The sequence below is a fragment of the Camelus ferus genome, chromosome 13 (assembly GCF_009834535.1).
Source record: "Camelus ferus isolate YT-003-E chromosome 13, BCGSAC_Cfer_1.0, whole genome shotgun sequence".
NCBI lineage: Eukaryota > Metazoa > Chordata > Mammalia > Artiodactyla > Camelidae > Camelus > Camelus ferus.
In genome coordinates, this window is record NC_045708.1 from 28,764,591 (window position 1) to 28,782,063 (window position 17,473).

Genomic DNA, 17,473 nt, shown 5'->3' on the forward strand with positions numbered 1-17,473 from the left:
TTTTTGATGTAGTTCAGTCTGTAATTGAAGTTTCAGCTGAAGCTTTTGAATTTCACTTTCAATCTATGAATATTCAAATTGCAAAAATGACTGCTTAATTTGGGACATTTCTCATTTGACTTGTAAACTCTTTTTCATTTGATTTTCTTCATGTAATTTTTAAAATGTTCCTTGCTTTTCTCCTTCAAGCCTTTTTAAGGGAACATTTAAGTTAACAGCATGGATGAGTTTCTTCGAATCAACTTCTGACTCATCGTCTAGATGGTCTCCATTTTCTGATGCATTCTTTTTGTCTGGTCCCAAATCAGCATCATCCATGTAATCTCTAAAGAGAGCAGGCAAATTTATCCTCTCCAGCAGTTCCAGTCATAGATTTTTAGCTGGCTCTTTTTATCATTTACAAACTTATTTCATCCCATGTATGTGGGTTTTCAAGCATTTTTTCCATAGTTCCACACTCTTTGCTTCCATCCTGCATCTTCTTGGGAAAGCAGCCCTAGGCTTTCCTGAAAATGAGTGTTTTCAACCATACCATCCATTCTTTCCCTCTGATGTTGTTCCACATTCTTCTGAGATATTTTTAGGGTGTTTTGGCACCAGTCACTAGGAATTGGAGAGATTTTGACATATCTTTGAGTGACCAGGTATGTCCTTGAAGGTAAGCCATCATCACTCTGTGAAATAAAATTTAGGGGACTCACTTTTAGTTCTTTCTTGAGAAAGTCTACTATGTCCTCAGTAAAGAGCTGGACCTGTTCAGATTTGTATTGGGTTTTGCCATACTCAGTGTCTGTAACGTCATAGGACTGGCCTCCATTGGAAGCATCAGCTTGTGTGATCAGTCTAACCTTCTCACTGACTTTGTGAGGTTCTTCAACTCAGGCTAGCTCTTTCCCCATCCTTAAAATATATCAGCTCTTTACTGTGGAAAACAGTCATGGCATCATATACCAGAACCTCCCAGGAAACCCCAAGAGACTGGGGCCTTGCCTCACACTTTTAGACAGCACCACCAACAGCACTGCACAGCTCCTCCAGGGCTGGCTGGAAAGACATCTTTGTGGCAGTCGGAGGCCCTCTGGTTAGAATCAGGGACTCACTTTGTCCAGGAGTCCCTTAGTCTGCCTCTCATCTCCAAATCAGAAAGAGGCCTCTGGGTGTCCGTGGGTAGGAGTCACCCTCTCAGATTTCTCTGTGTGGCCAGAACATGGCAGCTGGCACTTTGGCACACAGTTTTAAGGCGAAGTGATGTCTTTGTTGGGGTTTAGAAGTGAGAAGAGGAGTAATAAGAATTGATGCTAGAAAGGACCAGATCATGGAAGAATTTAAGTCATACCTAGAAGTTTGGAGTTCAGTTCACAGTGGAGGTCTAGTTACATGATTTGAATGGGCAGTACCATCATCAGAACATACCTTGGCAGAATGTCCTTATTCAGAGCTACACACAAAGAAAGTTCAAACTAGGACCTGGTCCTTTTCCTTCTGAAGAATTCTGGGAAGTAGAGTTGAAGTAATAATAGTACAGATTGGTTGACTTGATAGTTCTTTATTACCGGAAACATCACTGAAATATATACTAGTTACCATCCACTAATGGGATAGCTGGAAAGGAAGCATTTCAGCCTTACCCACTACCTTCTAATAATAAAATAAGGAAAATAAGACTTATATGCAGCAATATTTACTAAAAGTTAACTGCCCACCCTTTAGTTTTTTCAGAGTAGTTTACTGAATTTTAGAGATACCATTACTATCTTTTGGAAGAGGAAAATTTTAAGAAATAATCTGATCTAGGTAAGGACATTGACTCTCAGAAAAGTGAATTGACTTGTCTAAAGTCACACAGCTGATTAGTGGCACAGCTTAGGTAACCCATATCTTTAGCTTTATGGGGCCAGGTGGTAGCATGAGATATGTATAGCATGTTACTGGACTGATTCAGTGCAAGTACTGATTTTCCTAGGATTTAAAGGAAATGAATAGCCAGTGTATAGTGAAGCTGAGAAGGCTATGGCACCAAGCTGTGGCATGTGCCTTGTTTTGGTCCTGACCCTTTGGCTGTTTTATTGTTTTAGACTTATTCCTTTCTGTAGACTCTCTTTCAGTGGTATTTAATTGTGTGGTCCACCCCCTGCCCAGAGCAGAGCAAAGTTAAGGCATATCCATTGTCTGTAAGCACTGCTAACAAAAGAAGATGAAGAATGTCTCTTTCCTAGTGGGGTCTAGTTCCCAGTCTGCTTTCCTGTTGCTATCCTAGTGTTGTAAGTTTTAATGTCTTTAGAGAAAGGACATTATAAGTTAACTGCAGAAATAGATTTAGATAGATTAACTAACCATTTCATCAGTGAGTGCTTAGCAGTGTTCTACTTCACTAACCTCCTTTGTCTGGTTACCTGGTAGGAGGATAGTGTTGCTTTGCTTCATTTCCACTGATGTCATAGCAGTCTGTTTGCTGCGTCTGTTCTATCATTGACCTCCTGGATTAAGTTGGCTCAACTGGCTTGTATTTTGGTTGAGTGTATGAATAGCTGCTCTCTTCTGTTAGAGTCTCCAAACCTCTATCTTTATCTTGTACTTTTTGTTATTTTATACAAATATGAGAGGAGTATAGAAGTGGCACCAGAAGGTAAAAATGGTAAGAAGGCAGATTAATGGGATTCAGTATAAGGAAGGCATCTCTACAATTCAGTGCCATCCAACAGTAGAACAGCCTTCCTTTTGAAATGGTACATAACTGACTTAGCACCAGAGCTGTTGAGGAAGGTACCAGGTGGTCACCTGTAGAAGGATCTCCTGCCTGCATTCAGTGGGAGGTTAAACTTAATGACTTCTAATATTCTTTCCATCTCTGAAATTCCCATTTTAAATTCCTTGGTGTAGTATTTACCTTTATTCTCAACTCAATCTCAAAAATCTTTCAATGTGCTGTGTCTTAAACATTTAGAAAGCTTAACTTCCGCTTTTTTCAAATATTTGAATGTGAACAGTGTCTCTTTTTGACAAAAGGAAACAACATTCTTGCAAGATGGACCGGATGGAAAGGGACTTTTCCTGCAGAGCATTCTGGGAACAGAGGTTGATTGAGTAAGCTCTTATTTTGGTCTCAAGCTTCCTTAAAATGCTTGTACTTACAGAAATTCAAAGTTGCTGTTTATTGTTATTTAGGAATAGGGAACTAGGTGAATTCCCTTTTGTGTAGGTGGAAAAAGCCTAGTAAACATACCTCTTGGTAGCCCTACTTAAGTTCTCCAAGATGGCACAGATGTTTTTGTGTATTCTTTGTGGTGAATCAGGGGTTGAAAGGATATTATAAGTGGAACTGAGGTAACTAGCATTAAAATTGTTCTTAAATACTGCTTCTTCACTTTGTCTCCCACTTCATGCTGGAGTTAATGACAGGCCATATCAAGAGAAATTTGCCTCTATTTTCAAATCAGAGTGTGTTGGTTTGGGTCCTTCCTTATGTGTCTATCATATTTAAGCCAGCTTTCAGTGCCAGTGAGAGGCTCCATGAACCGAATTTGATTTCAGTTTTTTTTTAGGTTCATCAAGAGCTAACGTCTTCATAGATAATCTCATGTCGCATTTTCAGAATCACTGAATTTCAAGCAGGAAGGTACCTGAAAATTTCCTACAAGTCAGCTAGTAGAACTGTAGTAGCAGAAGGGACTTTACAGCTAGTGGTTCACCCACCCACTGCGCAGGGATCATTTCTCTGCCGTCCCTGAGAGGTGATCATCTAGCCTCTGCTTGAACACTTGTGCTTACTGGGATTCCACTATTTCTGGATATGCTGCATTTGTTTTCACACAACCTTAATTATTAGTTAGAAAATTCTTCCCCAGAGTGTGCTAAAATCAACTTCTACTCATTGGTACTAGTTCTGCCTTTGGAGCCTCACCAAAGTAACCTAATCTCTTTACTGTGTAGTATCTTAGCCTTTAAGGTGTTTGAAAACTTCTCCCTTCATTTTGCAAAACAGGCACAATTGTATACTTTTATCTTACTTATTGATGACTTCATTTAATAAATATTTATTTTGTATGCACTATTTGCAAGCCTTGGGCTAAGTGCTTGGATAAACCATGAAGGGACGTGTCTTTGCCTTCTAGAACTGACAGTCTATTTAGGGCAAGAGAGGCTTGTAAGCAACTAACTGTAATAAGATCTGAAATATTAGAAGAGCAAAGTGTACAGAGGACTACTAGCCATAGGGGAGGTCAAGGTTTATTCCATTGAGGGCCTCACAAAAGAGGTAAAATTGGACTGGACTTTGAAGTTTGTCAAGTAGGGAATGGGGGAGAAAGCCATTCCAGGTGGGTGTAGGCAATGAGGCTTGAGTCATGGCATATTTCAGAATGATTATTACTCAGTCATATGCAAATTACAAGCTCTTAAAGGGCTTATTGTCATGTTAAGGATTTCAACTGATCCTGCAGCTGGTAAGGAGCCATGGATGGTGGTGCCCTTTTATTTTTGTTTTTGTTTTGGGTAGGGGGAAGAAATTAGGTTTGTTTGTTTGTTTGTTTTTAATGGAAATACTGGGGATTAAACCCAGGACCTGGTGCGTGCTAAGCAGGTGCCCTTCCACTGAGCTATACCCTGCCCCCTTAAAATATCTGTACTGTTTTTCTCATTACACAAGTCATACAAGTTCATTGCGAACAATTCAGAGAGTATATTAAAAAATAGAAAAGAAAATAGATATTTCACAATCCCATTACCCAGAAATAATTGCTTTTTAATATCTTAGACATATTATTCTAGATATTTTTCCTGTGCATATGTATACAGTTATTCACATTCTTAAACAAAAATGAATAGTTCTGTGTATACTGTTTAAAATTGGATTTTATAATTAATATAACATGGACATATGATATTAAGAGCTACAAAATTTTTTCCCTTGTTTATGATGTCATAGTTCCTTTATGTAATCTGTTGATGTTTCTAACTTTTTTAAGAACATTAATATATTATATAAACATTCTTAATACATTTCTTTGAGTACTTGGTCTGTTGTTTCCCTGATGAATTCTTACAAGAGGTGGGGGAGGGAGGAGTCAAAGGATTTACTTACTTTTAATTAGTTTTTAAACAAATTATGCCTCTCTGCTGTGTGTGAGGAACTGTGCTGTGCCTGGGAATGTAGCAGTGAACATCACCTATCTGCTGTCTGCTCTTGTGACGTTTATAGTTTAGTGGAAAAGACGTGTCAAACCATCACGCAAATAAATATATGATAAAATATGGCACAACTTAGAAGGAAAAGGTAAAGGGTAAATGAAAGTTTATAACCTTTTAAGTCCTTTTAGAGAATGTACCAAAGTATATACAGATGAATTGGTATTATATTTGGAATTTACTTTGAAATATTCCAAAGTTGGGAGTTGAATGTGTGGGAGTATAGGTGAAATACGATTGGCCAGAGGTTGTTAATTGCTGAAGCTGCTAGTTAATTATACTCTGCTTTTGTATATTTGAAATTTTCTGTAATAAAATGTTTTTACAAAAATAAAATGTTTTTTACCAAAAGAAAAGAGAGAAGAGAGAATATAATCTCGTTTAGATGGGGGCATCAAGGAAAGGCTCCTTTGAGGGAGAAACTTTTCAGCTGAGACCTTCATAATATATAGGAGTTGACCAGGCTGGAAGTGGTGGATGGTGGTTGGGGAAAGAGCTTCTAAGGCAGTGGGAACCGTATGTACAAAGGCCAGAAGCCCTAGGTAAGGGACGTGTTGGTGTTCTGAGGAAATGAAAGAAGGCTGGTGTGATCAGAGTTGAGAGGATGGGGAAGTAGCCATAGGCCAGATCTTGTAAGACCTTGGAGAGCCTTGTTAAGGATTTTGTCCTTTAATCCAATAGTGATAGAAGGAAGCATTCCATAGAAGGATTTTAAGCAGCTGAGTGATAAGGTCACTTTTGCTTCTTTCAGAGCTCAAGCAGACTGTTTTGTAGAGAATGGTTTTGGTTTGGGGTTGGAGGAGAAGTGAATGTAGAAGTGGAGAGACATTAATTAGGAGGTTATCACACTGGTTCAAGAGATCTGTTGACTTTGGATTAGAGAAGTAATGTTGCAGATGGAGAGAAGAGATACTGATTTGAGAGACATTTGGTCTTGGTGATGGTATAGATATGGTGGTTGAAGAAGAGAGGTATCAAAAGTGTTGGATAAATTTCTGACTGATGCATTTGAATGTATGGAGGTGTAATTGACTAAGATGGAGAAGAATGGAGGAAGAGCAGGTTTTGTGGCAAGAGACTGAGAGTTCAGTCTAGAATATGCCATTCATAAAATTTGCTCCAATTTACACTTTCATCTCTATATATGAGACTACATGAAAGATTTATATTCAGGGCCCTGATATGTATTAGTTTGTGTTTTAGAGAGATAATTCTGATGAGAGTCTGGAGACCAATTAGTTGTTAGTCTATGAGCTCTTTGAATTAGGGAATCTCATCTTAATTGCCTCTGACTTTGTATTTCTGGTACTTAGGAGGCAGAGTGCTTGGCACATGGTAGGTACTTAATAAATAATATTAAAAGAATGAATGCTTATAGGTGAGCTATGAGAAGGTCCATGTAGAAGTGTGTAGATTCTGGGAAAGTTTCCAAGGTACATTCAACAGGGCTCAGATGGGGGATGGAAGAGAATTGCTCTCCTTTCCTTGGCCCTTCCTATTAAAGAGCTTTTCACCAGCTTTGTGATGCTGGCAAGTCTAACTATGGGTGTCCACTGAAAAAACATTAATGTTTTTTTTTTCCTCAACATTTACATTTTGAAACTCCATAGGTTAGAGATCAGTGAGTTGTAATTATTATAATAGTAGCTTCAAGCTATTTGTAACTCTAGTTCTCTTCTCTCTGCTGACTTCTCAAGCCCAGAACTCTTCTAAGCCTAGCAGCTCTGGTGATAGGGGAAGTTTTAGCAGCAAGAGAAATTTGCAGCCAGGCAGCAATAGTTACTCAGTATGTAGAAGCTGTCCAGTAGTTGAATAAATTGGATTTACTTATATGCTTTCCATTTTACAAATGGAAAAATAAGCCCTAGAGAGACTTGTCGAGAGGCATGCAACCAGGCAGCTTAAGCCCAGATTTCCCTGATACTGGGCTGGTACTTAGTACAGCCGATTTCTTAACAGATTAACCAAATCCATATACTTTCTTCATTTTCACTGATTCCTTATTGCAGAGTGATTATATGTTAGTTTTAATATTGCTTAATGCTTCCTGAGCCTGCTCAGAGGCCCCTGAATATGCTCACTTAGCCGTGACCTTGCTATTGTGTTGTGCTAATCACTACCAGTTTATATCCTCTGCTTTCAGAATTGTTTGGAATACTGCCTCTCAGAGTCTCTTTCCATGTTTAACTTCAAAATGGTATCTTTCATATTTTCTCCTCGGTTGCCATGACCAGTGTGTATTGAACAATTGGGTCATCTTTGCACGTATCCCATATTTAAGTAGGCTGGCCCTGTAGCGGCAATACCAAACCCTGTGGAATCCAGGCATGTCAGGTTGTCACCTTTCCGCCTTCCTTTGTGTGTGTAGTGGAAGTGTGTGGGCACAAGGGCAGGGTGGGGGTGTACAGCAGAAAAGGGGAGCAGGTCAGGGTTAGGTGGAATAGTTTCAAGGAATATTTTGAGAGAGATAAAGGAAGCTGCTTAAAATTTCATGTTTTCTAGAAGACTTTGAAATTGTATCCAGGGTAAATTTCTTCTTTCTGCTATTCAGTCAGTTGATTCTGGATCTGATGTTTTAGGAATGGAACTCATATTCCTGTCTAACAAGCAGCATTCTCTAGTGCTGCACAGTGTTGGTATGTATGTATGACGGGGTTAACCTGCCCGTGTCGGTGAAGAAGACGAATGGGAAATGGGTTCTGGAAATCTCAGTCTATATCGTGTTCTTATATGTAGCTCTCTTTTATTATTACCCCTCCATACTCTAAGCACCGTGAAGTGGATATTATTGTATCCATTGTGTAGGTGAGGAAACTGAGGCTTAGGAAGTTTCAATATCTCTCTTAAGGTCACACAGCTAATCGTTGTTGGAGGTGCCCTTCAAACCTAAGCTTTTTTCTGGCTGCAAAGATTATGCTTTTAATAACAACCCCATTTCCCCACATTGTCAGCCATATAAGTAACTCTCTTGTGTTTTCCTTTTCTCCAGTTTCAGAATCCTTTTGGAACATGCAGTTACTGATTAATAAATCTAGTTGCTTAAAGCTAGCCGAGGCTGAGTCTCTGAGATAGAACTGTCAGTATTTCACAGGAAAAGGTTATAGGAGGGATGTCAGAGGGGGCAGAGGAGGCTTTCCTCTGACTTCTTATGAAAATACCATTGCCTGTGTTTCTGTACTGAGGCCTTCTTAGTGGCTTCAGAATATAAGGACGTAGCCTTGTAGTCCTCAGAGGCAAAGAGGCTTTAAATACTCTGGAATGGAATCAGGAGAAATTCCACAGTTGTGACAATAGCTTAGATGTACAGGAATCACCTTCTCCAGACTTAGGCCCAGGAAGCAGAGAGCGTAACATTCCACAGCTAACTTCTGATTAGTGTTTTTGGCTTCTGATTTTGTTAGCAAACAGCCATGGTTTAACTATCTTATTGTGAGTTCCAGAATCTAGAGCAAAGGGAAAATAGTAAAGAAACATGAAATGTTAACTTTTGGCCCCATTTTAAATCCTGGGCAGCTTAGATTTTATCTGAGTTCCTTTATGAAAACTGTAACCTGAAATAGACACTCAGCACCCTAAGGAACCTTATTCACATCTGTTTAGGTTTTTTGTTTTGTGTTTATGTAACTCCTTGTCACTGAAGGAAGTGTGTGGATTATCTGTGTGTTTATTAGCTTCATGGCAGATCTACTGTGCAAATCTGTGGGGATTTGAAGGGACTTGAAGTTCTTTTTAGAAGATAAATCTGAGCCTCTTGAGAGTATAGCAGTAAGAAGGTATTGGGATAAAATTTCAGGCTGAGAACACCACCTGGTGGTCATAAAGAGGACTTGAACCTTCTGTATTTGTAGTTTTCACCATAGTATATGAGTGATAGCTTTGTCCAGAAATTACATTCTTATTTATAATAATTGAGGATTCAGATTTCTAAGAGTAATTTTCTGCAATATGATTCTAGCATTCCTTCATTAAAACTGCTGTCAAAACTGGCAGGCGAACCAAATCATTGGGTCCTGCAGAAGTGAAATCTTGTGTCCTTTGTTGTTCCAAGTGCAGGTCCAGCTTATCTCTGTGGAAAATCAGTTAGTGTCTTTGCACCTCTTTATCACAGTCTCTAGCTTTGACATCATGCTAATTTTACATGGTTAATTTCTGCCTAGCGGAATGATGGAGAAGGAAATATTAGTGATTTTTCAGTAAGTCTTTGGTAGACATCATATAAAATTAAGTCACTTTTATCCTGTATAGGAATTTTGAAGAGGAGTTTGATAATCTTCCAGAGTGATTGTTAGAGTGAGCAAAGTTGGCAAGAGATGGGAAATTATGTAACAGTTTTTTACTGGAATACGTATCTGAGGTTTCTTTTTTATTGCAAGAAGCATCTTTATTATTCGACAGTCTTGAATCTAGATCATTCTGTAGTTGGGTAAAGTAGGGACATCAGCCCAAGGGGAAAGGATCCTATAAAGTTAATCTGGATGCATATTTTATAGGCCTGGTGGGGAGGGGAGGATAAACAAAGTTTTAAATTTCAGGCTGAGCCTTGAGCTGGCATGGCATGTCTGTATCTTTTTTCCTAGTAGGAAAACTGAATCCGGGCCCCACCACCATTGAAAAGTTTCTTGAGGGAATAAATAGAATGTGACATGACTCTGAACTATTCTCCTAGGATTTTTTTTAAATATAGAAGTAATAGTGTTACAATATTTGCATTTCAACACTCATACTATCAGACACTGTAAAAAGCTGCTCCATACACAAATGCCCACATATTATATAATTCCATTGATATGAAATGTCCAGAATTGGCAAATCTACAGAGACAGAAAGTAGATTTGTGGTTGCCAGTGTCTGGGATTGAGGGAGGTTGGGAGGAAACGGGGAATGCCTGCTGATGGGCTTGAGATTTTGTTTTGGGGTGATGAAAATATTCTGTAATTAGATAGTTTTGATGGTACACCACTGTATGAGTATACTAAAAATCACTGTGTTGTACACTTAAAAAATTTAAAACTTAAAAGAAAGCTAATTCTTGGAGGAATGAACAAAACCAATAAAAAAGGTGAATATGGTAACAATTCTATCACTTACGTACTAGCAGCAATGTTGTCTGATAATATAACTATTCCAGTTTGGGTACTGAATGTTGTTTTAATTTGTTCTTTACTGTCCTTTTCCTGACCTTCACAGGGCCACGATGGGCCTCCTGGAACATTGGTGTGTTCATCTGCATTCGATGTGCTGGAATCCACAGGAATCTCGGGGTGCACATATCCAGGGTAAAATCAGTTAACCTCGACCAGTGGACTCAAGAACAGATTCAGGTATTTACACAGCCCAAGGGTGAGTCAACTGCTTCCACATTTCCATATAAAAGTAGTTCCAGATGAATTTTAGTTCAGTCAAGCTTGGGCACAAGTGTGAAGATAAAGGAAAGTTTAGTTATCAAACACTTTATGTCATATTTTAAAATTTTGATCTTTATATTTAAGGTACAAGTTATTCTACTGATATTTTATCTCCTTCAAAACACAAATATATTTAAGGTACAAGTTGTTCTACTGATATCTTATCTCCTTCAAAACACATGGATCCAGGAAGGTATAAAGGGGGCTCTTTGGATTATTTTCTAGGACCCTTGGCATTTGCAGATCTAATGTTTGTAGTTTTAGTTATTCACTGAAAAAAAAACCCTCCAACATGCAGACTTATAATAATGTTTTATTACAAAATGCATATATGAATTTTGCTTGCTGTTAGGTTGGTGGGTTGGGAGTGAGACCCTTAAGTTAGTGAGTTCAGCCTGGCCTAAGATCTGCACCTTTGTGTGGCTTTGTTGTTCTCTATTCTCTTCCTGCATTGAAACTTGTTAAAGCAATTTAAATTTTTTCCCTCCTTTTTTGGGGGGAAAAGAAAGGCTCCAGAGAAAACCAGCTACTAAAGTTGGTGATGGAAATAAGAGATTATGTTTAACAGAAAGTGGCTATAGAAGTTACTTTAGATTATCTATATATATTACTATCTATATATAGAATTGATAAAGATTCACTAAAGGTCTGAAAGTTTAGTTATATTTTTCAGTTATACGTTATTGTATCTCATGAAGGAAATCGCATGTCATGGAGGTATTTGGGAATTTGAAGATTTTTTCTTTAATCTTGGGATTTATCCCTCACAAGTGTTAAGGAGTCTGTTTCAAAAGCCTAGTGGGAAACACGTTTATTGGTAATACAGCTGAATAGGTTAATTACTACTATAAACCCAGAACTGTAGTTATTGCTGATTATTGCCTTCCAAGTAGATATTTTGATTGGCAGCTGTGTGTCTTGGACTTTCAAATAAGATCTTGTCAGACAAATCTTTCAATGAAAGGAAAGAGGGTGGCAAGAAAGACAGCAGTGGGAGCAAATGGTTGGGAGCAGAGAGACTCATGGACTGGAGATCAGAATACACAGGTTTGAATCTTGGTTCTGCCACTCTCTGGGTTGGTTCTTCAATTGTAGAATGGTGCAATCAGGTGACAAGATTTTCAGTTCTTTCCTGATCTGACATTCTGTGTTTCCACATCTCTTCGATCGCAGTGCATGCAGGAGATGGGCAATGGAAAGGCAAACCGACTTTATGAAGCCTACCTTCCTGAGACCTTTCGGCGACCTCAAATAGACCCGTATCTTTTCTGGAGCAACTTAGAAGACTGAGTGGTTTTTTGGTGTTTTGAGAGAGTCATGTAAGACTCAAGGCCCATGATCTGTCTGGGTCATCTTTATGTGTGGATTAGTCAAAGTCTTGCTTTTCCTCTTTTCTGCAGCCAAGACACATGGAAAGTACATGTCCACTTTCTCATGTCAGAATGGTGGGGTCCCATGGGAGAAACTCATTCAGGAATTAAGACTGCAGTGATTCACTGTGAATTCTTCCATAGAGTGACATCTCCAATAGTTTTTGGATCTCTGAAACTGTTTGATAAAAAGAATAGTTTATTGTGCTGTGTTGAATCAGCAAAACTATTGTTTTTAATGCCTTTTTATGTCCTAGCTGAAAGAATTAATTATTGTTGGCTTAATCAGTAACTTTCTTCCTCTACCCCCTCAATAGGAGAGAGCACCCCCTCACAAAACCAGACCCCCTGAAGGCACCACTTCGTGGACTGTGGTTTGTGGGCCCTCTTGTCAGAGTTGGCTTTTGGGTGGGTGAAGGTGGAAGCTGTTAAAATTCAGATTTGGTGCCCTGAGGGAGACCCACTGGTCAGAACCTGGTACAAGAGTTTATATTTTTAAGGGGCACCCAAGTACCTTTGTTTAAGATCTGTTGAACTAAGGGCTTTAAAATGGATAATTGACTGCTTTGCCTGTATTCTAGAACAGTCACAGTCTCCACAGATGTCAAAGTGAAGGTTAATCCCATTTGCTACTATCATTACTCTGGAGGAAAACCCTAGGTAATGGTGATTCCCTGCAGTAACCAGGAAGGAGGCACTTTAAGGTTGTGGTCAGGGAAACTGCATGTGAGGAGACAGGAGCCATATGCAGACACCAGGCAGGAGGGAGAGAGGAGAGCAGTGCTCCACGGGATGCACCCTGACCTTTTATGTTCATACTGGGAGAAAGATTCATTTGATTTATCCTTAATAAGCTTTTTGCAGGGCTGTTGAAGGATTTATTCGAGATAAATATGAGAAGAAGAAATACATGGACCGAAGTCTGGACATCAATGCTTTTAGGGTTGGTTATCAATCTTTCAAACTTTGTTCATAATAAGTCATTTGATTATTAATCAGGCCAGGGAAGAATTTGAAGAAAAGCTACCAAAATAGTCCACAACCATCAAAAAGGAAAAAAAAGTAGAGGAAAAGGTCAATTACTGAATTGAGACCATGGGATATCATGGAACAAACTTTTGCCTCAGGGATGGACAGGGCAAACCATCAGTGAGTTCTTTGCCTTGATCTGGATTTGGGTGTTAGTGATTCCCAGTTCCAGATTATTTCTTCAAATGGACACGCTGGGTCTACTAGATCCGATAGAATAATGTCTGTGTGTAGGTATGTGTGTTTGCAGATATACGTGTGTATGGGCATTTTTTCCTGTAAATGAAGTCAACAAAATTGGATGTAATTAAATCACCAGAGTTTCCTTCAGTCTGACCAGCGTATATTTCCATTGTGTTGATGGACTGATGGCCAACAGGACCCTTGTTCCTGGAAAAGGTTTTAGGAGACTCACTAGTTGCCAAGTATACCTTCCATCCTAGGCCTGTGCTTAGGATCTGAATTATAGTGTGTGATAATTAGGGCAAGCATAACATACAGGCAGAGGTACAACGTGGTTTCCAGAAGAAGAAAATATGCCCGACTAATGACAACTAAAGGAGAACCAATAAATACGACTGTTTAGACCTTTAGAAAGCCTTTGGCAAGATTCTACAGTAAATTTGCTTTGGAATAGCTGACTGTCCCTCTAGCCATGGAAGTATGGAGAAAATGGGATTCTCTAGTTCTAGCACAGGACCCATCTATCTGTCTATCTGCTATTTATTTAGTTATTTCACTATTTATATCCTGACTGTGGGCCAGGGATTTTTTTTGAATTGAAGTATAATCAGTTTACAATGGTGTGTCCATTTTTGGTGTACAGCATAATGTTTCAGTCATACATACACATACATATACTCATTCATATTCTTTTTCATTATAGGTTACTACAAGATATTAAATACAGTTCCCTGTGCTATACAGTATAAACTTATTATTTATCTGTTTTATATATATTAGTATTATATATAGTATCTGTAAATCTCAAACTCCCAATTTATCCCTTCCCACCACCTTCCCCCTCTGTTACTTATTTTAATGGAGGATGTCCTAGCCAGTGAAATAATTTAAGTTTACATGGGCTCTAAGCCCTTCCAGGTAATTTAAAGTCAAGCTAATTGGAATCAGCTCCAGACTGATCTTTTGAGCTTGTATAAGAAGGGGCACTACTGGAAGGTGAATTTCAATGTAAGCAAGTAAGTGAAGGGTAATATGTGTAGTTGGGTAAAGATAATTACTTCTCAACTTAGTGTGAAGAACTCTTACAGTCATCCAGAAAAGGGACCTAGGAGTTACTGTAACTGTTCCAAGAAAAAGTTAACCCAGGGTACAGCTACGGCTTGGATAATATCATCAAAAAGTGTTTGAAACCAAAGCATAAAAATTTCCTTTTATTGTAGAAAACTATGGTCTGTCTGCTTAGCTCTGTTCATGGTGCCAGAACATAAGAAATCAGATGAGGTCAGAAAGGGTATCGGAGCTAATCCAGAAGATGAGAGAAGAGGGAAGAGTTGCTATGTGGAGATAGTGTTCATTGGTAATTATGTTGCTGGTGTCCTGTACCCATGAAAACAGCCTGTTTTACTGAATGTTTTCACTTAGGAAGGAAATATTTCTGATGTGCCAAAGAGCTACTTTACAAATTTTTATTTGACTTGGCAAAAAAGAATTTTTTTTTAATTTGATGTACCTAAATTAAAAAAATATATTTTTGTGAAGATTTATATGCCAAGAATTAGTATTTGCTAAGTGAAAACATTTAATATCAAGTAAAAAAGAAACTGACTTTGTTAATTGAAGAGTATTCTTTTTAAATGGACAGATAAAACATTTTAACTACAAGAATAAATAGTGTTCTGTGTTAAAGCATCACACGATGTATGAAACAGACATGGCTGCATGTGTTCTTTGTGATTATAATATCACTTTACAGATGATAATTAAAGTGGAAAATCCATGCCTGCTCTTACCTTTACTAATGATTATCATCTTGGAGTTCCCTTTTTTTTTCTATGTCGTTTCTTTTTTGTTTTTTTTTCGTAAAGTGAAAGCAAATTTATTTAGAGAGATACACACTCCATAGACAGTGCAGTCAGTTCATCTCACTCAAAAGGGAAAGTGGCTTAGGAGATACACACTTTATAGGCAGAATGCGGGCCATCTCAAAAGGCTAGAGGGAGAGAGGCTGAGAGGTGTAGGGGTGTTTAGAGTAAAAGCAGATACAAACTTCACAGACAGAATGCTGGCCATCTCAGAAGGCAAGAGAGCGAGCGACTTATATAGTTACTTTTTGAAGATGTAATTATAATACAATGATATAGAATGACCCCTGCTTTCATTCGACTTAACACATCTTGGGTTGTTTTTTTTTTTTAATGTTACTTTTTAGTTTTCACAACTTATAATTGTTGCATCTTACTCAGTAAGGAGCTACGTCACAGTTTATTTCACTATTCTCTGTGGCATAAAGGTTGTTTAAATTTTTCTTCAGCGTAAATAATTCTGGGATGAAGTTCTTGATGTATATAACCTTTTCCATGTTTTGGATTATTTTCTTAAGATATATTACAAAATATGGTGTTATCTAAGTCAAAGGGTTTCATTATTTGTCTCTTCACACTTTTGCCAATATACTTTCCAGAAGCTGTACTACTTTATACTGTCTTCTCAGCATAGGGGAAGCGTGGTAGTTTTCCACCATCCCTACCAACATTCGGTATTATTATGAAGATCTTTCTCCTCCCCGAAATGCATTTTAAATTTCACTTTTTGATCATTAGCAGGGCTGAACATTTTTTTATATGTATACTATACTTCCTTTTATATGCGTGTGTTCTTGTTTACTTTGTGATTCTATTTTGCATTTAGATGTTTATTTGATGTTAGAAATGTGACCAGTAACAATAATCTCTAAGAGTATTATTATTAAATGGCCTCTGAAACTAACACAAACTAAGACTTTCCAATATCTTATTTTTGATGTGCTTTTTGGTTCTATGTAGGTGACACATTCAGGACACCCTAATAGAGATACTTTAAACCTTTTAGTCATTTTTGCCTTATTTTCTTGGTTTTTGTTTTTCTAATCTTTAAGCTTGAAATTGTGGTTTATTTTCTAATTTTTAAAAAAGGAGAGATGAAGAGTGAAAGGAGTTTTGACTGAGTTCGTAAAATCACAGAGGATGTATGCCGAGTAAGATGAGCATGAACTTAATCACTCACAGCGGTACCAAGATGAGCAAGTTAAACTTGGGTTGAAAAGGGGCAGCCAACTGATGAAACATTTTATCCTCTGTAGATAACCGAGTCTGCACATGGCAAGAGTCATGAGTGGGTTTGACAGAACGAGGAGGGCAGGTGCTTAAGACATTTGAGGGATGCCTCTTACAGCCTTGAGGCCAGCGTGGAGGAGGCCAGCTCTCATGCCCCACACCGAGAAACCCCCGAGTGTGTCAGACCCCTGCATCAGACTCAGTAGGGTCTCAGTTGTGTCCTTTCGGGACATTTGGAGTTATAATTGGTTGAACTCGTAGTCACCATGGGGCCTGTTCTTTGTCTTGTTTTGTTAAATCATCATAGAAAGAAAAAGATGACAAGTGGAAAAGAGGGAGCGAACCAGCTCCAGAGAAAAAAATGGAACCTGTTGTTTTTGAGAAAGTTAAAATGGTAAGTGGGGAAGTATTTGCACTGTGTGGATGGCCCCGGGTATGTTTACACGTGTGGAGGGAAGGGGAGGGGTGGGGTGGGGTGAGAGGTGGTTGATAGCACCTTGCACCGTTGCACCTGGGACTAAAGGGGTCCACGTTTAGATGAGATCACCTGCTGCCGTCTCTGCTGCTTTCCCATTGCCTTGTTGCTGTCTTATCTGCTCTGTAACACTTCCTTTTGGGGCTAGATGGGAGCTTAGGAGCTGCATCTGTCCCATCTGAGGGAGAGGCATGTTTCGTGCCAGAATGCCAAGGCTGTGCAATGCCTTCTGAGCAGATGCTGCATTCGTCCTTCTCTCCTTAGACCATCTGTGCTTCATTTTCCTGTTGCAGTGAAGAACAGTCTAGAAGCCAGGCCATACGAATCCATTTCCAGCAGTCCCTGCTTATACTCTTGCTCTGTCATACTGAAGTAGACACCTTTGTTTATCCACAGGACATATGGTGGCTGTGCTAGTAGAGACTCTGATATAGGGGTTTGGAATCTTGGGAAAGAGGGCTTTTTACTATTTGCTTGAGTAAGAGTCCTTTATCATCATTCTGAATCTCACTGTCTGCAGAACACAGTCATTAGTGATACAGGCAGAGTGAATTAGGTAACCTTTAAACTGAGCTCCCTATTGATATTAAAGGTTTTCTAATCACTGGAAGATGTGTTGGCTCTTGGCTGTTGAACCATCAGACACCTACCTTTATTCTTAGCTTTTCCTGGGACCAAAAACTGCTGCTTCTGTTGCATACCCTGATCTGTGGTTGTCTTGGTTTCAGAAAGATC

At 38.7% G+C, this 17,473-nt stretch overlaps 1 protein-coding gene across 2 annotated transcripts in view; it reads left to right on the forward strand.

Annotated features, from left to right (window-relative positions):
• SMAP2 (small ArfGAP2) overlaps positions 1-17,473 on the forward strand; it is a 42,987-nt gene that overhangs the window by 16,148 nt on the left and 9,366 nt on the right. For both annotated transcript variants that reach the window (XM_006174504.3, XM_014566540.2), the window contains exons 2-5: positions 10,372-10,505; positions 11,763-11,848; positions 12,824-12,902; positions 16,571-16,657. In XM_006174504.3, the coding sequence (XP_006174566.2) occupies positions 10,372-10,505; positions 11,763-11,848; positions 12,824-12,902; positions 16,571-16,657 (386 nt within the window). The remainder of the gene's footprint in view (positions 1-10,371; positions 10,506-11,762; positions 11,849-12,823; positions 12,903-16,570; positions 16,658-17,473) is intronic.